The 27,567-nt window shown below is 38.5% G+C and overlaps 1 protein-coding gene across 3 annotated transcripts in view; it reads left to right on the plus strand.

Annotated features, from left to right (window-relative positions):
• The first annotated feature begins 865 nt into the window (after window positions 1-865).
• The window catches only part of LOC110105786 (beta-galactosidase 15-like), a 46,911-nt gene continuing 20,209 nt past the window's right edge, over window positions 866-27,567 (plus strand). Inside the window, exons 1-5 of one of the 3 annotated variants that reach the window (XM_028693638.1) lie at window positions 866-1,234; window positions 1,344-1,806; window positions 9,462-9,659; window positions 21,799-22,031; window positions 22,472-22,587. In XM_028693638.1, coding sequence (XP_028549471.1) covers window positions 9,492-9,659; window positions 21,799-22,031; window positions 22,472-22,587 — 517 coding nt within the window. In that variant the 5' untranslated portion in view covers window positions 866-1,234; window positions 1,344-1,806; window positions 9,462-9,491. Of the gene's footprint in view, window positions 1,807-9,461; window positions 9,660-21,798; window positions 22,032-22,471; window positions 22,588-27,567 lie in introns of all 3 variants that reach the window. The other 2 variants (XM_020835428.2, XM_028693639.1) reach the window with 2 other exon arrangements.

A 27,567-nucleotide genomic window follows, 5' to 3' on the forward strand; every position in this document is an offset into this window, starting at 1 on the left:
TTTTCTTTGGACGTTCTCCTCCATCAAGAAAGGTCTGGGGCTTGTCATTTCCTCTGAGTATCAACATTGGTTGGTTATTAGGATTGGCTGGTTGTTTCCCTCTGTCTTCTTTATAAACATGTTGTTTTCTTTTATCAACATTATATGCCCATTTTTTCCCCTTATGAACCTTGAAAGAGAATGTGGAATCAGTTTTTCTATTCATAGTGTCTTGAGTTGTATTTTTTAAATATATCGGAGTGGCCTTTAGATTTTGATAGATTTAACATTTCAAACATCGCCACTTTATCCGATAGGTCCATAAATGTGGTGTTAGAAGCCATAGAGGAGCCAACTGTGTTTTGAATAGAAGGCGTAGTTTTCGTCAATTAAGCATAGGTTTAATTTAATAAGGGTAGGCCTGATCATGGACTTTTGCATCTTGATTAGAGTTATGATTGTTCTTTGTTGACGAATATTTTCGTATCAACCCGACCCCAATCGAGCCCGACTAGGCTCGATCGTGCTCGATCGACCCAATCGAATGTCGTTGAGGCGAAATTGTCCCAAATTAAACCACGATTTAATTAAATTCCATTCAATTTAATTAAATTTGAAGAGAAACAAATCAAATAGAACCCCGTCGAGCGTCGTCGAGCTCAATTCGACGCGATTCGGTGCCGATTCAAGCTTAATTTCGCAAAATTATCTTGATCGGACCCAATCGGATCCAAACCGACCCAAATCGGTTTGAGTCGAGTCCGATTCGGGCTCAATTTCATCCCTAATTTATCAATTGGGGCTAAATTAATTTTTAAATCAAAATTTCCAAATTAGGGTTCAAATTTCATGTGAAATCCCCCTCATTTCCTTCGTTCCTCACGAGGGGAAGCCTGATTGGGCGAATTAGCGGAAAGGGCCTGCTGCTCGTGCTCTCCAAGAACATGCAAATGAGAAGGGGGGAGCCATTCGGCTCCCCATTTTTTCGTTTGGTCCGCCCCGAGCAAGAGAAAGAGCGAGAGAAAGGGGAGAGGCGGAGCTCGTTCGTGGAGCCATTTTCGGCTCTCCCGTGCGGTTCGTCCGTCCCAGGCGAGTGCGGGAGAGAGGGAAGGGGGGGTGGGGGGATTCCTCCCCCCTTTGCTTGCTGTCTTCGGGAGAAAGAGAGGGAGGAGCGGCCCTAGCAAGGTTGGCCAACCCACCCTACTGCCTTCTCTCGTGGTTTGGTGCGATCCTTCAAGCTGCCGGCGTTATTCAGGTGCCAAGCCCCCAAAGTCAGTCGTTTACTTCAATTTGTCGTTGATATCCTCTTCCTATCTTAAAATCTGGGACAAAGAACTGCTATAGTTCTTTTCTTTTGCCCTTAGGATGAGGTGGAAGGCTTCTCCTTCCTTCCAAATCAATTCCGGCGACCTCGAAGCAACAAGGAGGTTGTTGGAAGCCTCCAAACAGCACTTGGGAGATTTTGGAGCGCTTTGGACAACAAATCCACCATCTGGAAGGTTTGGACAGCAACAATGCAGCCTCCGAAGGCTTCCAAACAGTAAAAACTGCTGTTTAGAGCATTTGGACAGCAAACGACGACCTCCGGGAGCACTCAAATAGTGAAAACTGCTGTTTGGAGCATTCTTGGGCAGCAAACTGCTGTTCGGAGCAGTTTGGACAGCAAATCCACCCTCCGGAAAGGCTTGGACAGCAACGACGACATTGGGAACATCAACGACAGCAACTAGGAGCACGGATTGGAGCTTGGACAGCGATCCGGAGCTTGAATCAGAGCTTGGACAGTGCTTGGAGCTTGGATTGGAGCGCTAGGGCAACCCGGGTGAGGTAAAATCCTAAAACTTAGTGAAACCTAGGGTCCCCCAAGGCCATTGATGTGAGTTTGACGTCCCCAAGCCATAGGTCCCTTAGAAACCTCATTTGTTTGCTTCCCCAAAACCTATGTGCGCTGTCCTCTCCGCAAAACAGCGGAAATCCGGTGATTTCCATTTGTTTGCTCTCTTGTGAGATTCAAAGAGGCATGCCAACGCGTGTAGGGGTGTTGGATTGATATCCAACACCTCTCAAATACATGTAATAGCATTCATATTGTGTTCAAATCGTCGCCTATAACAAACCTAGGCTCCGTCGTCACAGCACCCAAATTTGGAGGCTATGCATTTGGCCAAATCAATTGCATGGTGTTAAGGAGATTATGCCAAAATTGATCTAAATAAAATAGTGTAGGTCTCTTTCTCTAAGGATCGCACAGTTTTAAAATTGTTGGGAGATTGTTAAGCATATTCATTTAATTTGTTGGGCAAACTTGGGTTAGATGTGGGTTTCCAAAGACTCATAAGACACCCCTTATGTGTTTTTGAATTACTTCAATATGCTTTGCTCCTCTTAATTCTCATGGATAAGAATGATGGTGAATGATCCTCTAGCATGCAAACTATCCAATTTTTGTGTCATGACAAAATTGATATAAACTTTGGAGAGTTTGCATGTAGGAATTGATAGTCTCTACAAGTTAGTGAATGTGAATGTGTTTGGTTGAAAACAATACCACTAACAACCGATCTTTGTGGAGTTTCTCATAGACCCTCAAAGGTCATGTTGTAGACCCCACAATGTCTATGACCAACCAAATTCATGATTAATCTTTTCACTAAATTTAGAGCACACAAGTGATAGTCATTGTTGGTTCATCCACCACATTTGGGATTTGGGAATGAACCAAATAGGCTTATCTAACCTTGAAGTGGGCTTGAGATATGACATGGCCTCAAAGGCCCATAAGCCATCATGCTCAAGTTTACCTCTCCATTTGTGTGAGTTTCCAAATTCAATCATTGAATGAAATGATCAAAATCCTTAGAGATTGGAACCTCACATCAATGTTTTAATAAATCAAATCCTATCAAAACAGATATTTAGGACCTTCCTAGAAAACCTTCGATCACCATTCATAACCAATTGATTGGACTATTCTTAGAAGCTTTGGGTGTGTTTCATGCCTTAACATAAGTCAAAATCATATTTCCTAGAGCTCTTGCTAGGATTACTAAACTTTCAAAGTTTCTATATCATGCCAAAATTGATCTAGAGACCTCTCCAAAGCCTTAGGAAATCATTATTCCCTCTCCTAATTGAATCCAAAACACTCTAAAAGACATAGGGAAATTCCTGTCATATGTGCATCTCCTCTTTCCATGGATCCAAAACATTCATGGAAGAATGGGGAATCTTCTTTCGTGCATAATGCTTGGAGCATTCTCAAAGCTCCAAGTGTTAGGGTGCATGAATCATTTGAAACTTGGATCGAAATTCCAAGTTCTCTTACATCCTTTGTTGGTACTCAAAACCAACAAAGATCTACTCATGCAAGATGTCCTAAGGCTCCTCGAGCATGCTCATTGGAGACCTCTCAAGTCTCCAAACATATCATTGCATGAATCATTTGGAGCTTGGGGCCAAATCCTAAGCTCCTTCCTTTGTTTGTTGAGTCACAAAACCAATAAATGGATACCCCTCTCTTTCATGTATGAAAAATTGAAGTCTCTAAAGACTCCAACTAATATCGTTACATGGTCCTAAACCTTAGAAATAAAATCTAAGTCACCAATCCTTTGTTTGTTGTGACAAAGTCAACAAACATTCATCATCCCTTTCATGCACATTGATTGGAACCTCCTCAAAGTTCCAAATGTATCATTGCATGACTCTTAACTCATCTTAGGAGCTACCACCAATCTCCCTATGCATAAGGTTGTAAGCTCTTAAACTTGAGATCTAACATCAAGTTCTTTCATTTCATTTGCTTAGCCACTATTTAGGCAAATGAACACTCCTCCTTGGACACCCAATGTCCAAGGAATCTCTTTCAACATACAATCCAAAGGTTGTTTGTAGCTTCTCTCTTCTACAACTTAAGAGTTGTAGAAAGTCCTATCATTCTTTTAAACCCAAATTTAAGGGAATATTTATCCCCCTTTGAACACCAAATGTTCAAGGACACTCATAAATGTGGAATCTCTAAGTTGCACATGATTTCCCCCTTTCTACAACCCAAAAGTTGTAGGAAAATAATCTCATTCCCCTGAAACTCAAAATTAGGAGAATGTATACATCTCTTTTGGACACCAAATGTTCGAAGATTGTTCTTGAACTTGCAACCCATAAGTTGCATGTCCCTCTCCTTTTCCTACAAGCCAAGATTGTAGGAGAGCATTTAAATCTGTCTTCATGCTCTCAAACCCAAGTTGGGAGGATGAATTCCCCTCTTTGGACACCAAGCATTCAAAGAAACTCCTCCAATTTGCAACACTAAGTTGTACTTTAGGCTACTTCTTATCCTACAAGCTTAAATTATAGGAAATCTCCAAATTCCCCTTCGTTTGCCTAGCTTCAAGCTAGGCAAATGAATTTGTTTCTTTGAACATCAAAAGTTTAAGGAACATTTATGAATTTGCAACTCACAAGTTGCATGTTCTTTCCCTCATTTCTATAACTCAAAAGTTATAGGAATTCCTCTCATCCTATTGACTCAAATTTGATGGGTGAATGTCTCTTTCTTTGAACACCAAATGTTCAAAAAAAATCTTCCACTTTGCAACCTTCAAGTTACATTTCTCCCTTTCTTCTCTACAAACCAAATTTGTAGAGAAATTTTCTTTCTTTCTACAACTGAAAAGTTGTATGAAAATCTCATTCATTCAACCCATGTTGAGTGAATTAGATACTTGAAAATCATTTATTTGTTGAATCAAAATCAATAAGTAGTCCAATCCAAAAATTATTTATTTGTTGAACCAAACTCAACAAATAATTCCATATTAAGCAAAGGAGTCAAACTCCTAGCTTGTTCCCAACTCTCCTCCAACTCCAAAGTTGTAGGAGATTTCCCCTTTTCTTTAGGTCCAAAAGCTAAAGGGAGTTTTCCAACATTTAGCCGAAAAGCTAAATGTTGGATTCCTTCTTTCTCCTCTTAACTCCAAAAGCTAAGGAGAATTCTCCTACATGTAGCTCAAAAGCTATATGTTGGACACCTTTCTAAGATCCAAATCTAATTAATCACTTTCATTCAACCCGAATTGAGTGATCTTTCCTTTGACATTTAAAATACTAAACCCATAGATGTCACTTAGGAATTATCCAATCCGTTAAAGTCCATCCTACCCTATTGGATGAATTTCACAAAGTCCTAAGTGCAACCCGTTAGGCATATCTATCTTACCCTGTTAGATAGATGCTTCTTTTATCCAAATGCTAAGAGAACTCTAAAATACTTAAAAATCACTTAGGTTCCTTTTGATACAATGATCAATCATCTCCCCTAAAAGGCGGGATGCCTACATCATTGTATCTTAGGATTCATAAGTAACAGGCTTGCCCAAAAGCAAGCATATAGTTACTTTATGGGTTCTTCATAACTCTCCTAAATATGAAACACTTAAAAATTAAATAAAATCTTTAAGTCACAAAAAACTTAAAGTGAAATTACCCTTGGATAAAGATTAAACATCTTCATTCCAAAATAAAACCAAACACTCTTAGTGTGACATGTTACACAAGACTCACACACTTAGGTGCACAACCCCTTAGGCATGCTAGGATTAGAATTTTCTTTTTCTGCGCATGTGTTTGATGTTGTGGAGTGATTGCCTATTGGATTGTCTGCGTTGTGCGCACTTGCCCTTAAGTGGATAGTGTAGAAATATACATGTTCTTCTTGCAGGTGGCCATATCTAAAAGGAGGGCGCTCATAAATAATAAATTGCTTGCATGATAGGTGCTGCTTAAACCCCCCCAAAAGATGTGGCCAATAGGGTAGAAGCATGTGTTTGACACTATAAGTGCTAAGCAAAATTCTGAATGTAATGCTTTATTATATAAACTGCTTCTAATCCACTGCAGGTTTGAGTCTCTTTTCTTTTCAAACATGTATTTGATAGAATTGTGATTGTATCAAACTTGTGGGGGTTTGGAGCAAAAGAAGGAAGTGGACTAGAAGGATGTACCTGTCGAAGGTAAAGCCCAATGTTCATTCAGAAGTCAAGAGTCCGAAGACCCCCTACAAGTAGAGTCTATAATAATTTGATTGGGTTGTATAATGGCAGACAACTCAGCTGCCAAACCTGTTTGTAATAACTCAGACTCTATTTACATTCTTTGCACTTTATTTATAAATAAAAGCATGCTTTGATTGTTTACCTGATTGTGGAATAGAAATGCATCTTTTTCCTAAGTTTCTTTCTTTGCTTTGTTTAGGTATGGCTTGGACTGTTTGATGTGGTAGGCTATTAGGACAAAAATAAGATTTCTACTCATTAAAATGTAATTAATCTAAAAATTGATTTATGCTCCATGATTTTCTAACAAATAAGAAAGTCTTGCATGGTTCCCTTCAAGCGGCCAAATTTTTAAAATGAAAACGATCATGCATAGCCCAAATGTGTTGCATATAGAAAACCCTCACTTAAGGATCATATAACAAAAAAACTCTTTCTTTCTGTGAGTCAGCATATGCATACTGATGTAGACAAGGGGTGGTCAACTCATATCCAAAATAAATCAATTTTGGCCTCACTCGAGTTTACAAGCTCAATCAAAATTGAGCTGAAATTTCAGCTCATTTATGAGCTGGTCTTTAGTTCAGTTATTGAACTAAGGGTTAACTCTTATTAGCTAACATTTTAGTTCATAGTTATCTTTTTATTAAATGTAATTTTTATTTATTTTTATGTCTTTAATTATGTTTGTCTCTTGGAATTCCAAACCGGTCTTTGGAATTCCAAGAAGTGTTATTTCCCATGCCGTGGCTCCTTTGCTTCCACGGTGGGCTGCTGTTTTCCGTGCCATGGCCGTTGGATTTCTGACCGGCTGCTGGTTTTCCGAGCTTGGGGGTTTTCCCGTGGCTTTGGCGCCTTGGTTCCGTGCGGCCTCTTCGGCTCCCATGGTGGCTCCTTCGGTTCCTGGGTTGGCCTGTTTTCCGTGAATGCATAGGGGGGTTTCCATGCTTGTGTGTGCTTGGATTCGTGTGTGAATTCAATGCCAAGTCTTTTCGTATTCTCTTCTCATACCTATATATATGAGATGGCTTGTAATGTTTAAAAAGTGAATGTTATGTGATTGATTTTTTGAAAATGTAAACCTACGGGTTTCGTTGGAAAAGCTTGCGAGCTTTGTCCACCTTCTTGCTTATCCCCTCCGGAAATCTTGCGAGCTCTTTCCAACATTCTTCTTGACTTATAATCTCTTTCGTCTCTCCGCAAGTGCCACTCCATCTGTATCCTTCTTCTCAAAGTGAAGCAAGTTTAGGGTGTCTTGTTTGAGTCCAGTTTGTAAGTGTCCAAGTTGTAATAGTTTTATAAAATGATATTATTTGTGTCTCTTCTATTACATAGTATAGAGTCTTTTTCCTTTTTGTGATAAAAAAATATAGGGTCCCCTATATTTTTTGATTGCATCACATACCCACATAATTAGGCATCTTGGCCATAAAACCAAGTTATAAGTCCTACCTTCTAAATAAAAATAACATTCACTCTACATTTGCATTGAGACCAAGACACATGGTTTTAAAAGCGATTAGGGGGGTTTAGCTGGTAGTCCCTTCCAGGCGGGACAGTAAATCCAGAGGTCGGGCAGACTATGCCTCATGTGAGGTGTAGTTTGTAAGCCCCTTTGCACTCGATAGACTTAGGTTCGAGGCACTACCTATTGGTAGTCCTTACCTTAGTTCTAGGATCTGAGGCATGGGTTGATTCTAAATCACCCTATAAGTCCTCACCTTTCGGGCAATCCCTTCAATAAGCATTGTTGGAATGTAAGCCCCAACTCTAATTAAAATATCAACTTAAACCAAAATTAGATTAAAAAATGTAAAACCTAACATAGGATAGTTTGAGCACCTCTGAGTTTCTCTCAGAATCAAGTGCTTCTACTTTATCTCTCTTGGCTCTCATTCCAAAATCTGACTCTAAGTTGATCAACTCCTTGAAATTCCTAAAGGACCAAATCCTTTAAATAAGACTTTCTTGGATTTCAAAAATCAAATTTAGCCAATGTTTAAATGACTTCAAAAAGAAAAGAAAATCAGTACTTTAATTAAAAAGTCTTCCCAAGCCAAAACTTGGGATGTAATTAACCATAGGGGCTTGCCCCAATGAGACGTCTGTACCCTAGGAATAAAATAAACCCCATTCGACCAAACATCGAATGGGGGAATCTCTGTTTCAAATTGTAAATTTTATTTTTGAGTCCATAAGGAAATGATATTTTTATCCTTCGGGATAATATATCAAGTTCTTATGCCGTACTCGATTATAAAGTATGCAATCCGTTTGAGGATAACAAAAATTCTCCAACATTCTTAACACGTGTTTGAATTTTGAAGGAGGTGGCCAACCGCACAAGTAGGGAATGCTAATCCAACCTTCCATTTGTGTCAACATGCTCTATCTTATTCTTCAAGTAATCGAACTTCATGCTTATGTTTTAACTTGAGTGTTGATCTTGATCTTGATATTTATTTCTTTCTCAATTTATCTGTCCTCTATTTTGTTGGGAGTTTGGTTAGCTTGAAGATCTCTAAGTGGTTTCTAGCTTGTACTTCTTTCATCCATATTGTATGGTGGTCTATCTGATAATTTTACCTAGCTGATCTCTACTTTACAATCTCTCATATCTTGGACATTCTTTGATATTCTGATGTTGTGGTGTTTCTATGACAACTCATCTTTGGTTGGATTTTTGTTTTGTGCTTTGTTAATTTTCAGGAGTTACTGGTGTATTGCCTGGTTTATTTGGATTTTTGTTGTGTTCTTGTGCAATTTTTTTTTTTTTTGGGGGCGTGGGGGTGGGTTGTAATCCCTATTTGTTTAAAGGCTCAATGTTTTCTGTTTTACTTAGGGTTACCTTTTCTTTTTTAGTGGCGAATTTTAATCATCTTGCTCTGTTTTCCCTAGTTAGTCTATTCAAGCAAAAAAAAGAAAGAAAAAAGGAAAAAGAAAAAGAAAACGAAATTTAAGTTGGTTTAGCACATGTTCTTTAACAGCTTCCATAGTACATCAGTCTTATTGAGCTTGTTTTTAGACAACTTAAATCGACATCATTAATTCTGTTCACTTTCGTTCATGTATATAAATATCCTGTTTACTACATCTTATTTTTTCTCTTTTTCTGTTGCGTATTCAATACCAGCGTAAAGAAATAATTTCTTCAAGCAGTATATCTTAGTGGACTAGAAAAGGTTTTGATCAAAAGAAGTAGATATCTGCTTCTTAAAATGTTAATTTTGTATTTTCTGAGTGTATTATGATCTCTTCATGTACACAAGTGTAGTGAGAGTTTGAAATGCTTTCACATAATATATTGCTGCTACAGAAGCAGCAGACTTACTGCTTGTGGGATCTGCTCGAAGTTTATGATTACGTGCTTTCTGTTTTATTTGGATTGGCATTACTTCCTTCAATAAATTAAATGACGTGTATTTGTAGGCACATGTTTACTCCAATGTTCCAGTAAAAATGAATGAAAGACTTCCAAAAAACTTGAGCGTTTGCTCGGCATTTCTTGCAAACATTGATGAGGACAAGTCAGTTGCAGTAAAACTTTTTGGCAATGACTACACTTTACCCCCCTGGTCAGTCATCGTATTAGCAGATTGCAAGAATCTAGCATTTAACACCGCTCAGGTGAGATTCAGAGCATATTTCACCATTTTCAAAGTGCAGTGCTATTGTGTGTGCTAAAGGGTGTGTTTTGGGCTGTGCTGTTTCCATTTCGTCTTCATCTTTCCACTCATTTCTGGTGCTGCCTTTTAATTATAGATTTTTATTTTCAATGAAAGACACTTTCATGCTTTCAAATTTGATAACTAAGAATCTGATAATTCCACGTTCTTTACTAAAGAAATGCTGAAACCGGTTCCCTTAACTAGTGGAAAAATGACTTTCTTTACTGAAAAAATGACAATACCAATGCCCTTGTCTCGTGCAAAGATTATACCTTGTGTACGCTAAATATGTGGTACTGGCAAGTTGTTAGGATTAGTCGAGCATGCCTCGGAGGACCTCAACCAAGATGCGCTCATCCAACATAGAGGGGGCCTTTCCTCAATAATGTCCAACAGGAGCATGCACTCACCCCTCAGGAGCTTGACCAAGGAAGCACATTTAGGGAGAAACTTTGAACAGCAGGTCTCGACCAAGGAGGTACTTGCCTCATGAAAACTCATCTAAAAGGTAAAGTCGCTCCTACCAAGGTGACTCGTCCCTCAGAGGGCCCCTAATCAAAAGTAAAGGAGTTGGACACCTACCACTCACATTAATGACCTCAAAAGTCATGCTAGTCCCGAGCTAGGTTCGCATGGAGCACTCACCAACGAAACTAGCTCGAGGCACTATCATGAGAAACACTCATCAACCATAGGTATTCACCTCATGGAGCTAGAACCTCATTATAAATGGCTATTCATGTGCAATCAGAGAGTCATATCTATGTTTCTATAATTGTCAAATCCATATTTATAGCAACATTGGCATTGATGGAGTTATTGGAAATCATCAACGGCTATGTTTACATTGAGGCGTACAACAACATGATTGAGTCCTCTTTCCCGACTTGTCCCATAGATTTTCCTGTGTGCAGCAACTATGGACTAAATGCTAGTGGCCGAAGTCACATTCATTAAAAAAGATTGGTCCGTGAGTGGCATTATTCGTTTAACAATGCAGTGTTTTCTACTGCCCTAATCTTCGACTACCAGATCAACATTTGAAACTTGTCAACATAATTTGTAGAGATGCATTTAAAAATTGAACTTGTTTACATTTTATCTTGCCTCAACTCCAGGTCCACCTTATAGCCTCTTTGGAGGGCAATGAGAAATTGAAGAAATATTCTCCCTACCCTTTACATTGGGTAAGGGAGAGCATCACGATGGACAAATTTATTATGGTGAACGCATATGCCACCTCTAATGTCATTTTTTAGCAACTGCTATTGAACATGAAAATAGATGTTGTCTTAACTTACCACATGGTGATCATGTTCCTAATAGGCGGTCAAGAAGTCACTGTGAGAGGTAACTTGGTCCAATCAATAGACTCTTATTTGAAAGCTGCGGTGAAGGTGATGTCGCAACATAAGAAGTTCTATATCTTGAAGTGCACAGATTAGGAATTTAAAGATATTAAATGTACTGGAAGAGCTATTAGGATGATTATTAATGATTTAAAGATTTAATGTAGAATGGATTATCTTCTTGATAATAGGAACCGAAATGATTTTGGAGAAGAGGAGGAAGTAGAGGAAATGGAAAGATCAGTGCCTAATATTAATGTTAATCCTGATGCACTGGCACAAATGATGGCAAGTATGACTCAGTTGATTCAAAACTCAAGGAATCAATCATTAGGAAGTAGCAGTGGCGGTGGAATGTCTATGGATAAGTATCTCAAACTATATCAAGACATGAGACCACCACTATGTAAAGGAGTTGAGGGACCAATAGAAGCTGAAAACTAGTTACTAAGAATTGAAAAGATTTAAGGAATGTACTGTCCAGATGAGAGAAAAGTTTCTTTAGCGACCTTCGTATTTGATGGAGAAGCTGAAAGGTGGCGGAGAGGTCTGTATCAAGACAAATTTGGAGGAATCCCTAACATGCAAATTAAGTGGAATGATTTTACTCAGGTATTTAGAGACTGGTTTGTACCATCTTTTGTGAGAAGCCAGATGCAGGACAAGTTTATGAAATTGGTGCAGGGGATAGATCAATTATGCAGTATGAGGCTGAATTTACAATATTAGCCATATATGCTCCTCAATTAGTACATAATGTAGAGGAAAAATGTCACTGATTCTTATTTGGATTGAAGGATGCAATTAGACAGCCTCTTGTTCCATTTTGATTTGAAGATTATCCAGTATTAGTGGAAAGGGCTAGGAGGATAGAAATGGACCTGCAAAACACTCAAAGAAGACGCGATTTTGAGAAGAGGAAGCGATGAAGTTATGGGAGCCCCTCAGTATTCACATAGCAAATCTCTTTCACAAGGTAGAAAGTTTAATTGAAAGAAGACGAAGTATAGTATCAGTGATAGTTTAAGTGTAAACAGTTGTAGCAAGTGTGGAAGGTAACATAAAGGCGAATAAATATTTAAAATTATCAATTCAAATGTTACTTTGTGCTAAAGAACAAAGATACTTGTTTTTCAAAGTATATGCAGGTGATCTTTCAAAAGTTAGAGACATCACCTTCTCCAACAAACCAAGGTTCAAAAGTCAAGAAAGAGTTTTTTGTAATTACACACTCCAACAAATTGAGCCGAAAAAGCTTGAAGTCTTTCGACAGCCTGAAGCTTAAGGTTCGAATAGGTGTAAGAGGTTGGATCCAACAAGCCCAAATATGGCCGGATCGCTGGCAGCTCCGTCTACTCAATACGCCATAAGAAAGGCCGTAGTAGTGGAACCTCCACTTCGTCAACCCGTCAATAGGGACTGTAGGAAGAACGAAGGCAAATTTGACTCGACAAGCTCAAGTGATCGTAGTCTACAAAATTCTCCCAAATGACTGAAGAATCAAAGTTCTAGCGGAAGGATGAGTCTCAGGCAATTACTAAATGTTCGTAGGCTCCCAAATCTACAACCACGAAGGATGACTCCATATCTGCCAACTTCAGTAAAGTTAGCATTGGGAAGCACAATTCCCACAGCTCAAGTCTGAAGCCTGAATGGGCGTAAGAGGTCGGATCCAACAAGCCCAAATATGGCCGAATCGCTGGCAGCTCCATCTACTCAACAAGCCATAAGAAAGGCCGTAGTAGAGGAACCCCCATCTCAGTAACTAGAGGATGAAGAGCTGTCAAATCCCAGCTCTCCTGATCTGATAAACTCAAGTGACTCAGATTAAAGTCTCCTTAAGTGGTTAAGGATCAAGATACTACCTACGTTCGGTATTATCAACTGAATCCAGAACCTGCAAATCCTTCAACAAATTTGTCAAGCATAAAGAGAGGATCGAAGGAACTCTTCTTCAACAAGTCCGTTAAAGCACAAAGCAAAGGACCGAAGAAAACTATCCCAAAGTTCACACAAAGCCTAAGGCCGAACTAAGAGGATTTCATTATCAACAAGTTTGTTATGCACAAAGCTCTGGACCGATGACTATTTGTCACTGACCTAACGTAAACCTAAAGGGTTTAGGTCACCGGCATCTACCCCTTCATCAAGCCCGACAAAGCTAGAAGCAAAGGGCAGAAGACATACAAATTTTCTGAGAAGTCAGTAAAGACAAATCAGATAATCCTTCATCAATATCCGCAGCACAAAGCACATGACAGAATGATCAGAATCTCAGGGCTCAAGTCAAAGCTATGGAATGAACACCCTGGATGACTTCTACAAATGTCCCTAAAGACTGGGGGCATTTAAATATTTATTTGGATCGATATCGTGCTGCATGCCGAGATCCCCAAATAAATATTTAAAATTTAGACAAGATATCAACCATCTATTGATACATCTAAGAGATTTATGAATCTATGGAGAAGGAAAAGAATAGTGTGACATCCAAATAAACTTTTGGAGACCCACTAAAGGAGAATCGTAGTGTGACATCCAAACAAGCTTTTGGAGATCCATTAAATGAAAATCCTAGTGTGACATCTAGTACAAATATTTAGAGATCCATAGGGTCAATTAGCATGCAACAAACGTGGCTCGTTCCAGGCGCGTACCACATTTGTTGGGGGGCATTTGTTGACCCTAAACTGTAGCCAGCAAAGCAGAACAAAAAAAAGAGAAAATTTCAAATCTTACATGCTCCCTGTCGAACCACGTCGCACGACTTCCTCCTACGTCGCTGGCACGCCGAGGTTGCATCTCCCACGTCGCCTGCACGATGCACTCGCGTCGTTAAATATCGAAAGAAAATGAGGCCTTCGGCCTCTCCTCTTACGCAATTCCTCTCTGCTCCGATCTCCTCTTCGATATCTCTTCCTCTCTCGCTCTCGCCTCCTTCCTGGTTGTTCGATCCCGTTCCATTTGCGACGTTCCCTTCGAGCCGAAGTGGAAGTTACGATAATTTGATCGGAATCAACGACGAAGCTCGCTCGAAACTTCCTACCCTTCATGCGGCTTCTCCGGTTCCCTCATGTTGTCCGACTTCGCTCTTGACGACTTTCCTTTCCTGACGAGATCGGAAGTTACAACAGTTTAATTGGAAGCAACGACTGTGAGCTCGCTTGCTTGAAGGTAACTTTCTCCCTATCGCACATCACCGGCTCCACTCCGACAACGACTTCCCCTTTTAGTTGGATTGGAAGCTACGACCTTTTGATCGGGACCGACGACGGGAGCTCGTTCCCTGTGAAGATAACTTTCTTCCTCCCGTGCACTTCTTCGGCCGGTCTTTGGCCGATCCAGAGAGGAAGAAAGGGTGAGGGATTTCTTTTTTTATATAATATTATTTATTTTATGTTACTTATTATAATTTTTATTAATTAAGTTTAATAATTATTTAATTATATAATTATGATTAATTTATAATTATTAATTAATGATTAATTATAATTAATTAATGATTAATTATAATTATAATTAATTTATTAATTTTAATTATTTGGTAATTAGTGGTTAATTATTAATAATAATTACTTAATTATTATTATAATTAATGTAAATTATAATAAAGAATTATAATAGTAAGAATACAAATGTCGTGCCTTCTCCTGCCTTGGTCCACAAGCCTCCACTACTGTCAAGCCCGCGAAGGTACGAACTCTCTAAACTCAGATTGTCGCTTTCGTTGTTTGTAGCGGACCGGAAAACTGCCGATACACGCCTTTATTGCGCTTGGTGGGATGGGACCCCGGTCCGACTCCGACGAGGCGAGCAATCGCCTAAACTCTACCTCGGTGTTCGTGGAGCACCGGAAAACCGCCTATACACGCCTTTATTGCGCATGGTGGGATGGGACCTCGGTGCGGCATCTACGACGAGGCGGGGTCACACATAAGTACCCTCGAGCGGGGGGAAAGCAAACCGTGCATTTTTAAACAGATACCAAAGGCCCCATACACGCCTTTATTGCGCGTGGTGGGAGGAAAGAGCACGGCCGCGGTGTCCTTGTCCGAGGACATCTACCATACACGCCTTTATTGTGCGTGGTGGGAAGGCCCAGTTTTCTCATAGTTTTCCCCTAAATGGGGGAGACGTCGGAAGGCTGCCGAAATTTCGGGTGAATATACGACTCTACTCGGACCTGTTTGAACTGAAAAGAACAAGAATCTGCGCTCAAATGAACATGAACTGTGGACTTGTGGACCTGTAGACTTACATCAGAACAAAATTCAAGTGATTTTAAAGGGCCAAACTCAAATAAAATAAAATCAGATTGGGATCAAATTCAAATGAAAGTGAACATGCAATTGAACTTGAAAGAACTTCAGAAGATATTGAACCAAAGTCACTTAAACTTATACTCTGAACTCAAACTGGATCCAAGCTCAACATGAACGATGAAGGACCCGAACTTTTAAGAATGACAAAGGACTCGGTCTTTCATTTGATTTGGATATCAAATGAGATGAACAAGACTTTGAACAAGGACTTGAACTTGTATTATGAAACTCAAACTTGATTTGAATCAAGCTTTAAGTGCACTCAAACGAATATGCAAGGACCTGTGCCAAAACTTGTAAACCCCAAACTCTACTTGAACACTTGGGCTCAAAATAAACTCGAGCAATAAAGGACTGGTCGTACTCAATACGGCTCATCTACGAGTGACAAAAGAATCCAACATGTAACGGGTTAGCAATAAAGGCATATTCAAAGATTCCAAAGCAAATACAGCCTTTGCACAATCAATGTCATTTGATTGTAAATAAGTGTCTCGCTCTCCTACAAGGCATACGACAAATCAAGGTACAAGCAGGCACACTACGACCTCTATGCATATAAACAAAGAATGTAGTGGACTTTTACAATAGTCCCTACGAGATCGGGAGCATCGTACCTGCGGGAATAATAAATGGCTACATAATGCACGGGTGTCCCTCCTACATGTACTGTTGGAATCTCCTACGACAATCCCTACAATGCATGTTGATTGAGATGGTAATACTGGAGACCAGCAATCAAAGATCTGTCCCTACAAACAAGTGTAATCGTCTACCAACCTGAGATTGGTGATAGGTGGGCATGATGTAGGCAACAATGGGTCTCCTACAAACCATTCCAGGAGCTCGTAGTGGATGCAACGGGTCCCTACAAATGAGCATGATTACTTGTGGATAACAACAATGTGTATCGTAAGCACAACGAACCATTGTGGACACAAGTATAAATATCGCCTACGACAACGGTGATTAAGATCCATTAGCATATCGGGCGTAAAGATAATTCTATATATGAAAAAAGGATACCTCCTGGAGGAATGGAAGAGATGTTTAAGCAAATTAGAACAAAACTTCCTGTTGTTCCAAAGTTTATTCCTGGTCCCACCCTTTAGGAAGAAAACAGCTCTGGTGCCCGCAAACACTGGAGATAACAAGTCTTCTACACTAAAGATCCTAAAATGAGTTCTTTCCAAATCAGCAGCCATTGACTTCAAAGTTCAGAAAGGGGGTGTCAACATCAAGGCCGCTACGCCATCGGATCTGCAATACTTATGCAAGTAAACAGAAGACATCTACAATCCACAACGTCACGCCACCGGATCTGTAATACTTATGCAAGCAGACAGAAGACGTCTACAATCTACAACGCCACACCACCGGATCTGCAATACTTATGCAAGCAGACATAAGGCATCTACAATCTACAACGTCACGCCACCGGATCCGCAACATTTATGCAAGCGGACAGAAGGCGTCTACATATACTTTTAAAATACTCATGCACTTGCACCATAAATTGTATACACATAGGTACACTAAAGGGGTATATAAAAATCACCCGCATGAGCCCCGGCGAGCGTGTTATTGGTACACACGTGACGCCTAGGGATGCTGCGCGGGTCAATAAGTGAATTCTAGTTCGAACCTGATCCTTCTATACGGATCAATAGAAGTCGACAGGGTTCGAACCTTCAAACAAATACATGGTTGTGGGGACCGATGTATTTGTTTCAATACATTCATATTAGGCCTTCAAGGCCTACAATCAAAAGAATTCACTAAATAAAAGGCATAAAGCCTAAGAAACCCGATCCTCTGTCGACCAGTAGACAGAGTCGACAAGGTTCAATCTAGAAAATGGAGATGACCTCAAACACCCCGATGATGGCCGTGTTGAATGTATATCTCAACCGGAGGGGTTAATTTCAGGCTTTCCAATTGCCTCATAAAAATCCATTAAAAATCCAAAACTCCAGAAAATCCCAAAATCCCAAAAAATATTTAAAATTGAAATAAATCCATCAATCACCCAAAGCAAAATCCATCCACCCTCCACAACAGTTTGCCGGGGTGGACAAATCAAAATCTACTTCTGCTCACAAAGAGCCAAATGCCTAGTCGAAAATATCACTAGGATCCATTCTCAAACTAATCTCGTGCCAGTAAGGACATGGTATGTGTCATCTAATCGGCGGTCTGCCGCCAAATGGCACCGCAGGATAAACGGTTATGACGATCTGGGGTTCTCTGAACCGAGTGGTTTTGCCGCCAAATGGCACCACAGATAGCGGTTATGGCCAAAGCCAATACGCTCCTTAGTGGCACTAAATCCTTGAGATACGAATCAATAGGATATGATCGATAGGGCACAAAGCTCTATGTCAGCTAAGGTGGATTCAAATTTGTCCCCTTAAACAAACATTCACCCCAGGTCTACAAGGTACCCTTGGACGAAGCAACCCATGGCTGCCGACAAGGATCCTTCTGTCAGGTTGGGTCGACTACCTCCTCTGACTAAGTAGACCAGGGACCACGATGGCCCGGGACGACGGAATCATGGGATCTTGATCAGGTCCATCGTCCATTCCCCCACCATCCGCTTTAAGTGCAAGATGGTGAACTTTACAATTTTAAATATCAAATCTCCAAATCTTTCAGCCCAAATTCCCAAATTCTACAACTATCTCAATGCCCAATGCTGCTACTATATGTCAAATAACACGTATTTATAAGTATCTTATTGACGACTAGCCTTAATTGAAAGTTCTCTCTCATTACTGGGAGGGGTAATTAACTATAGGGGCTTGCGCCTATAAGAAACCAGAACTCAGATCATAAAGTCCTCACAAAATGAGGGCGAAATCTCTGGGTAGTGTCTTATCTACAAACCCATCTGTCATCCAAAATTTACCCCGGAACTTATTCCGTTAAAACTCCCCTCGCCCAAAAAAAAGCATTTCAACGCGGCGGGGAGGCCAGGGCCGAATTTTCGGAACCCACACTCGTAAGGAATCTAAGAAAGCAATTTGCGATGCAAAGACCTTAGCTTTTAGTGATTTATATAATAGATTAGATACTAAGGATGTAGAAAGATATATGTATAAGTTAGCCAACCAAAGAGATATGAGTAGTAAGGATTTAGTTTAAGTGAAGTGTATTAAGGATGAAGATCCAAAAATATTTTTCTTTGAAGATGATATTCAACAAAGGTGGATAAGATATTTTGCTAAACTTTTTAATGAAATTGTGAAAATAAGATTGACTATAGTGACCTTAATACCCTAAATGAAAATAAAGATTTATATTTTATCGGTGTATTAGTAAAACTGAAGTTAGAGGGGCTTTAAAGAAAATGAAGAGTGGAAAAGCTGCTGGACCTGTTGATATTCCAATAGTGGTGTGAAAATGCTTATGAGATGAAGGAATTTCTTCGTTTACTAAACTTTTTAATACTATTTTGAAGACTAAAAAGATGTCAGATGAGTGGAGATTGAGTGTGTTAATTTCTATTTTTAATAATAAAGGCGATGCACAAGATTGTGCAAATTATAGAGGAATTAAGTTAATGTGTCATACTTTAAAACTATGGGAGCGAGTTATGGAGCATAGGTTGCGGCGTGATACTAATGTTTCTCAAAATCAATTTGGATTCATGCCGGCTAGGTCGACTATGGAAGCCATATATTTATTAAGAGGTTTGATGGAGAAATATAGAGAAAATAAGGTGGATTTACATATGATATTTATTGATTTAGAAAAGGCATATGATAAAGTTCCAAGAGAAGTGCTATGGAGAGTTCTTGAAAAGAAATGAGTTAATAATGCTTATATTCAAATCATTAAAGATATGTATGTTTGAGCTATTACTTGTGTTCAAACACAAGGTGCTTTGACCAAGTATTTCCCTATTTCGGTTAGGTTACATCAAGGATTAACTTTAAGCTCATATCTTTTTGCTTTAGTCATGGATGTTCTCACTAGACATTTGCAAGAGGATGTACCTTGGTGTATGCTTTTTTCTGATGATATTCTTATTGTTGATAAGACTAGAGAGGGAGTTGAAAGTAAACTTGAATTATGGAGGTCAACATTAGAGACTAATGGTTTTCGCTTGAGTAGAACGGAATATATCGAGTGTAATTTTAGTAGTAATAGACCTAGTGAGGGGATTGTGACTTTCGGCCATCAAGTCATTAATAAAAGTTCACGTTTTAGATATCTTGGATCTATTATTCAGAGTAATGGTGAAATAGATGGGGATATTATCAGCAGAATTCAAGTTGGATGGTTGAACTGGAGGAATGCATCGGGCTTGTTGTGTGATAGAAAAGTACCCCTCAAACTTTAGGGAAAATTCTATAAGTGAGGCCTGCAATGCTTTATGGTGTTGAATGTTGGCCATTAAAAGAGAAGCATAATACTAAGTTAAGTGTGGCAGAGATGAGCTCTATTGGATGAGTGACTTTACCCTTAGAGATAGGATACGAAATGAGCATATACGTGAAAATGTTAGAGTAGCTCCAGTAGAAGATAAGATTAGAGATGGTCGCCTTAGATGGTTTGGTCGCATAAAATGGCGGCCTTCCAATGACCTGGTTAGAAAAGTAGGGGAATTAGATTTGACTTATGTTAAGAAAGGTAGAGGCAGACCTAAAAAGACTTGGTTAGAAAATATTAGGAATGATCTTTCTTTATTATATTTAAACGAGAATTTGACCTTTAATATGACACAATGGAGAAAAAGGATTCATGTAGCCGACCCCACATAGTGGGATAAAGGCTTGATGTTGTTGTTGTTATTGTAATATGGTGAATTTATGAAAAACCTTATATTTCATAAAGGCTTTCCTTCAGACTTCTGATTTTGTTATTGTTAGCAGGACACTGTGAAACCTAACGATTACTCTAACATTTTATTATATTTTAAAATGCATTTATTATGAGATATGATTATGAAGTTCTTACTATTTTTTTTTTTTTTTTACTATATTGCTATTTTGATTAATACTTTAAAGATATTGTTGATTGCTCTGTGGACATTTATTTATTTTGAGACATCTGATTGAACCTATGTACAGGTGAATATACTTCACATTACTATTTTTATTTTATTATTGGTGATAATTATTATTAAAGATTTGGGTAGGTAGAATGTGGCCTGCTGTGCTATGGTTGCTCATGATTTTTTTTTTTTGCATCTATTTTAGGTCAGGATAAAGAAAAGGAATAGACTGAGTAGAGGGTAGGTTGTAGGTTGTGGGATTTGAATCTGTATAGATATGTTGGATGATTTTTTATAGTCATGACTTTTTTTTTTGTTCTCTGTTGTCTTTGCCATATATCTTTTGTATATACTTATATTGATTTTGAGTATTTTTTTTAAGAATGAAAAAGTTTTTGAAGATGAGTATTTATTTATTTAATTGAAGTTTTAACAATAACAACATCAATCTTTTATTCCACTACATGGGGTCGGCTACATGAATCCTTTTTCTCTATTGTATCCTTTTAAGAGTCAAATTTTCATTTAACTCTAATAAGAAAAGATCCTTTCTAATATTTTCTAACGTAGCTTTTTTAGGTCTACCTCTTTCTTTCTTCACATAGTCTAAATTTAATACATCTGCTATTCTAATCCGGTCATCAGAAGGCCTTATCTCATGCAAAATTAAGGAATGTTGATGCTAATTCTTGCTATGTGAGTAATCAAGATGCCTAATACCAGAATTTCTCTATAATGCTAATTATGTGAGGCGGAGGGAACCCATCAAAGCGCCTCGCTTTCATAAATTGTGTTTGATATCAGGTTACATTTTTTAATGTTGTACTGCTATTGTGTTGTTTGGTGCAAAATAATGATGCTGATAATTTTGTGATGACCAACAAGCTACTCTACATGTATATTGACCTTCGTTGTGAAGATATGGGTAAGATTTACAACAATATAGCACCTTCTGACGCTCATACCAGCACAACCAACAGATTCTGACGTCAAATTTCTCAAACAAAAGCAGTTCATATCTTTACCAAACAATGTCTATGATTCTCAAGAGCTCGTATGTTCTCTTCAAAGCCTTATCGCATCATCATGGTGCTGCAGTCGAAGAATATCTACCCACTAGTAACGAGACAAGTATTGTCACTACAATTTTTATATACCTCTTTATAAGTCATCTTATGCCGATTCTTCCTCCTTCCATAAATCCTCCAATTTGAAAGCAGAGTTAGAGTATCATATAAACCTCTTCCAAAACATTCTTATATGATATTCATAAAGGAGATTTATTATATTCTGTATAAATGCCAATGAGCAAAAGAATATTATCTGGTAATGTGATAATAGATTTTCCATATTAATTCTGCTTGTCACATTTGGCTTTGTTCTTTATTTTATTGAGTTAACTCACACTTCAATGGTTATTTTCAGGTAGGGTCCCAGATTTCCATTAAATCCTCCAGTCCTCTATTATCTAGTTATTCAAACACAACATCACCTGGGAACCTTCTGCTTTCTGCTAAAGATTTTAGTGTCTCAAGTACCTGGATGGCTTTCAGTGAGCCAATAGGCATATGGAATTCCAACAGCTTCACAACACAACAAATTCTAGAGCATCTTAATGTAACAAAAGATGCTTCTGATTACTTATGGTATATTACCAGGTAAAATGCAACACTCATCACAACTTAAGCATCTCACATGCTACGTGAACTGAATATAGCATCATTGATTTTTTATGACAACTTGTTTGATGTAGAGTAATTAAACAAGTAGTTAAATTGGAGTTGTCCAGGTTACAATATCGAACAGGTTTGTTAGGAACATTTTTGAAAGAATTGATGTCCTTGTATTTTATGTAATATAAATGCCTGGAATAAGATGCACATTGCTATTATGTTCATCCCTCCAGATTTGAGATCTGTTCAGTATGTTAATAACTGTATGGCATTTTACTTATCATCTTTAAGCCGTCAGTCGTACAGAAAGAAATACAATTAGATTAAAGGCCTCCTATTCTGTTGTATGTTCTTTTAATGCATATATGTTTCGCAAGTATGAATATGTTTAGCAGAAAACAACATAAAACCTTTTTTTTAATCAGAATCAATGTTTCGGATGAGAACATCGCATACTGGAAGGAAAAAGACAGTCACCCAGCACTGACAATACATAGCATTCGAGATGTAGCCCGAATTTTTCTAAACGGCCAGCTTATTGGTACTGTTTTCACTTTATGTGGCTTTTATCCTCCTTGTTAGTAACAACAAAAACAGTTGTTTTGTGAATTTCGACATTAACATATAAACAATGTCTACCTCTTTTTTTCCCACTTTATTAACCTTCTACATCAAATATGAAGCATATTTAGTTGCTCTTCTGTGAAAAGGATGGCACTCATAAGTTGTGGAGGTTGTTTGGTTTATATTCAAATTGAACTTCCCAACTTTGTTTATTTTAAATTTTTTTCTTGCCTTGAAGTGGTCTTATATATGATTATGATTGGAACTTGAAATATAGGTTTCCTTACAGGCAAATTAATAAAATTAATATATTTTGATTCATAGGAAGATAAATATTCTAAGAATTCAAGAAATTAAATGAGTTGGAGAGAAGGCCAAGGAGATTGACAATTTAGGATTTAAATTAAGGTGTTCAGTATTCTAGTAGGAGTCATATCATAACTGGTATAGGTGTGATTATAGATAAGAGTTTGAAGGATAATATTATAAAAATTAATAGAATTGAAGATAGAATTATAGTTTTAAAGATTGTTATTGATGCTTAGTGAAAGTTCGTTAGGGATGTTAGTGTAAAACCCGAAATTCATCATTTGAGTGTGTCGCACGCATATCGATGCGCCGCGACGAACTTAAGTGAAATTTTGATGTCGTCGGAATTCAACGAAATAAATTTCATTAGATTCGTCTCGAAATTTCGAGCGAAATGGTATAAAGAACTTATACCAAATTTCGCTCGGTTTGGGAGTTAAAATTTGCCGAATATCGTTTAAATAACATTTGGCTTGTTTTACCCATTTTACCCTTCAAGACTTAGTAGGGAGAGTAATAGGATGAGGGGCACATGCATAATTTCCCTTCCTATCTCTCCTTAAGTCCTTTTCACGCCTAAGGGACTGAAACTTTCGGTCCCTTGTTGTTTCGTTCGGCTGACCCGAGAGAGAGGGCGACGGGAGAGAAGGGAAGCGGCGGGAGCTCCTTCCAAGCCGGCGATTCCGGCGAGATTCCGGCGAGAATCCTTAGGAAAGGCAAGAGGAAGACTTGGGGTAAGTCTTCCTTCAAACATTTGAAGTTATTTTTGAGTTTTCTTGAAAGAAAATTTTAGGGTTTATGGTTTTTTAGAAAGTTTCTTTAGGAAAGCTTTGGGATTTGACTTGATTTATAGTATTCTACCCTTTATGTCAAAAGACTTGAGAAAAAGATGGAAATCCGAAAATTTGGGTTTCTCATTTGTTGAAAAATTTTGAGAGGATTTGATAGAGGAGTGTAAGGCAAGCTTTAGGTAGCAAGATTTTAATTTTCTTGTAGAGAAATTGAATGGAAAATCAATTGGGAATGCCTAGGGTTTTTCCAAACCTAAGTTTTATAGGTTGCATGTGTCCTAACTTAGTTCCTAAGGGCTTAAGGAGGGCTCTAATGTCAAATTGGAGAGAAAAATATTTTTTCCAAATTTTAATTTAATATAAATCCGAAAATAAATGAATATTATTGATTAAATAAATAAAGGGGAGGTTTTGGCATGCTTAAGGAAAGGAATGGGCAAAAGATGAAAGTCAAAATTTTGGGCATTTTTCTTAATCCGAAAATTTTAGATTAAATGTTTTTATTTACAAAATAAATGAATGTATAAGAGGGTATAAGATGATGTGTAGGGATTTTAGATGTTAAGGATTGAGGCTAATGATCGTTTATCACGTTGCTTTAGGTCTTGAACCGTAGAAGGAGACAAGACTGTTAGTAGGGAGAGCAAAGAAGGTGTAAGGTAAGTGATTCTAATTGCTAAAACAAGTATACCTTTATTGTTCAAAACTTTTATGCTATGTTTAATGTTTACATTTCATACAAGAGTACTTAGAGATACATTTCATGCAATTGTTCCTTAATGTCATGTCATGCAAGGGTATTTAATGATACATTTCATGCAAGTGTTACTTAATGTTAAGCATTGGTACTTAGAATGAAAGGTCCAAAACGGTCATTAACCTATCATATGAATGCCATTCTTTGCATTATAGCATGTACATCGTTTGTGATTGTTGATGACGGAGTATCAAGAGGTTAGTATAAAACCGCTTTGAGGCAAGATGGAATTATATGAAAATGCTATGGCCATGAAAAAAAAAGAAGAATGTACGTGATCAGTATGAATTCGATACTACGGGGACGGATGTTTATATTATGACATTACAGTTAACTATGCAATCACATGTCATATTTTAGGCAAGTAAATGGCATATCATGTTCAATTTAACATTTAGACACTTATTAACTCATGTGTAGTATATTATTCCACAAAATAGTTCTTTTTAGATATACAAATTTTAGTATAGTTATCACTTGCTGAGCGTAGCCTCATTCCCGAGTTTTGGGAAATTTTCAGGAGAACCTTACGCTGAGGTGATGGCTGATCACCGAAGGTTTTACTTACACGACGTCGTACTCCGGGTGACAGGTTCCTTTTTACTGTCTTGTAGTTGTAGTTTTTAGTGTTTTGTGATTTTTTGGATGGCATACAGAGTAAGTGTCAAAACTTTTGATATACCATCTTGTACATTGTGTTAGACATATGTGGTGTTATGAGATTTGTGTATTAGAGGCGCTTGTATCTTTCCAATCTAAAGTCTTTTGGCAGAATTGTAATGACATAGAATACTTAAATGATTTTGTTAACGTCCGACTTCTTCCCGCCTCGTATATACAAGTCTAACCGGGCAGGGTCGTGACAAGAGGTGGGTACAGAGCGATTAAGATTAATATGCATCAATACAAAGCGCCATTAGGATGATATATGAATTTATAGAGGAACTACGTTTATTATAGGATGGTATTGTTTTATGAGTTATTGAATTTAGGTTACTTTCATTTGTTTCTAGGCTATGGATCAGGAGCGAGATGCACTGACCGGCCAGTACTGATGCTATGGATCAGGAGCGTGATTGCCACTGATGAGCAAGTAACTGATGCGTAACACTGAGCAGACTGGAAGGGAAGTTCCAGTTGTTCCAGCTTAGTAACACACCCCTGGTGGTGTAGTGTGTGGTTCCATCTATGATACCTGCTCCTGGTGGTGTGCAGTATAACTAAATACGGATGTTCCACTCAGATGATTATGGTGTGACACAGTTGATTCCAGCTTTCTCAAGAGCAAAAGCCACAACCTAGTTTTTCAAGAAGGAGACACTAGAGACTCACAAGAGACTTATAGTGGATAAAGTTTGAAGATATTTCAAGGGACATCGGACCACAACTCTTTAGGGAGCAGGAGAGCGCATAGATGCAGAGTAAATTGTTTTAAGGTGGAGAAAAATTTGTGGAGAGCATGCCACTGTCCAGTAAGATAGGAAGGGGACCCTACCCACTTTTTGCTCTGGATGGCGAAGCAGAAACGATGGTGGGAGAGGACTGATGTTAGAAAAGTATAGGTGAGCGTGATGCATCTCAGATTATATGGGAGATTTTTGTTGAGTTTAGGACTGGTATTGTGCCTCTTTACTGACAAGGAGGCAGAATGCAGGAAGCGTTCATTAGATTGGTTGCAAGAGAGATTAAGACTGTTATGCAACTATGAACTGAATCTTACCATGTTGTCTTCGATAATGCACCCCAGATTATTCCTTAATACTGAGGAGAAGTGTCAAAGATTTTGGCAGGCCTCGTGATGCTATTCGTCCAGCCACTGATCCCTCTTAGTTTTTGCAGGACCTAATCCCCGCTTTGGTTGGAAAAGCAAGAAGATAGAGATTGACTTTCAGGCTGACTAAAGAGGAGAGATTTCCTTCAAAGAAGAGGAGGTTTTGAAAGACCAGAGTTTCAGACGCATTCTGGTGGAGCCTAGTGTGAAGAAAAGTAGAGGCTGCACAGCAGTGGGAGTTCCTTTTCACAGTAGAGCTTGTGACAAATGTGGCAGACTCATAGAAGGAAATGTATTATCTGGCTCAATATTTGTTATATGTGCCATCTAAGCCTGGCAAACATAGGCTAGAAATGCCCAAGGGGTACTAGGAAGGGGAGGTCCAGTGCTCCTCCACCTCAGCAGAGGTTGGGAGAAAAACAAAGCCTACAGTTGGTAGACCAGAGCTAGAGTCCACACTGCATCGCTTCAGTACTGGTTACCGGTACGAGACCTTGGTACATAGCCGGGGTTTATTGCTAATCACGCAGCAAAGAAAGCCAGAGTCTCTGATTGATCACAGGTATTATTTATGTTCAATGTGTATCTAGTTAAGGCTTTTGATACCCCGGTGCATCGCATTCATTCATTGTCAGGAGTTTGTTATGTAAGCATTGCATTGAATTCCATAGTGTGCCCACTACATTGTCAAGTATTGTTACCGATGGGTGTCTAGCATGATTGCTTCCAAGTATCATGTTCACACCTGCTTTTTTTATGTGAGAAGGATTTGAAGTTGCAGTTGTTGCTACTACCTCTTAAGGATTTATATATGATTTTAGGATGGATTGGATGTCTAACCAGTTCCATCTCTATAGACTGTAATAAGAAGGTAGTGAGATCACGCTTCCGTGGAGGAGAGAAGCTTGGTCTTTCAAGGTGATAGAGGTATATCTCTTCTATGATTATTTCAATCTATAAGCTTGCAGTTTTAATTATAGAAGGGGGTACCAAAGCTTTCTAGACAATGTAAGGGCATTTCTAAGCAAGTACCAGAATTGATTGGAGGATTGTTGAGTAGTAGAGACTTCTCCTGATGGTATTCCTGTTTTAAGTATTACCATGAAATGCCTCCGGTAAGAGAGATTGATTTCTCATGATCTCTGTACCTGGTGCTGAGGCCTGTTTCAAAAAGCACCCTATCGTATGGCGATTAAGAGACTTCAGGCAGTGTAAGTCAACTAATTGCAAGAGCTTTGGAGAAGGGGTTTATTCGACCGAGACCTACCTTGGGAGAAACGTTCTCTTGTTTAAGAAAGGAAGGATGGTTTCATATAAGCACACGTCCAT

Source organism: Dendrobium catenatum, unplaced genomic scaffold, assembly GCF_001605985.2.
Source record: "Dendrobium catenatum unplaced genomic scaffold, ASM160598v2 fragScaff_scaffold_334, whole genome shotgun sequence".
Taxonomy (NCBI): domain Eukaryota; kingdom Viridiplantae; phylum Streptophyta; class Magnoliopsida; order Asparagales; family Orchidaceae; genus Dendrobium; species Dendrobium catenatum.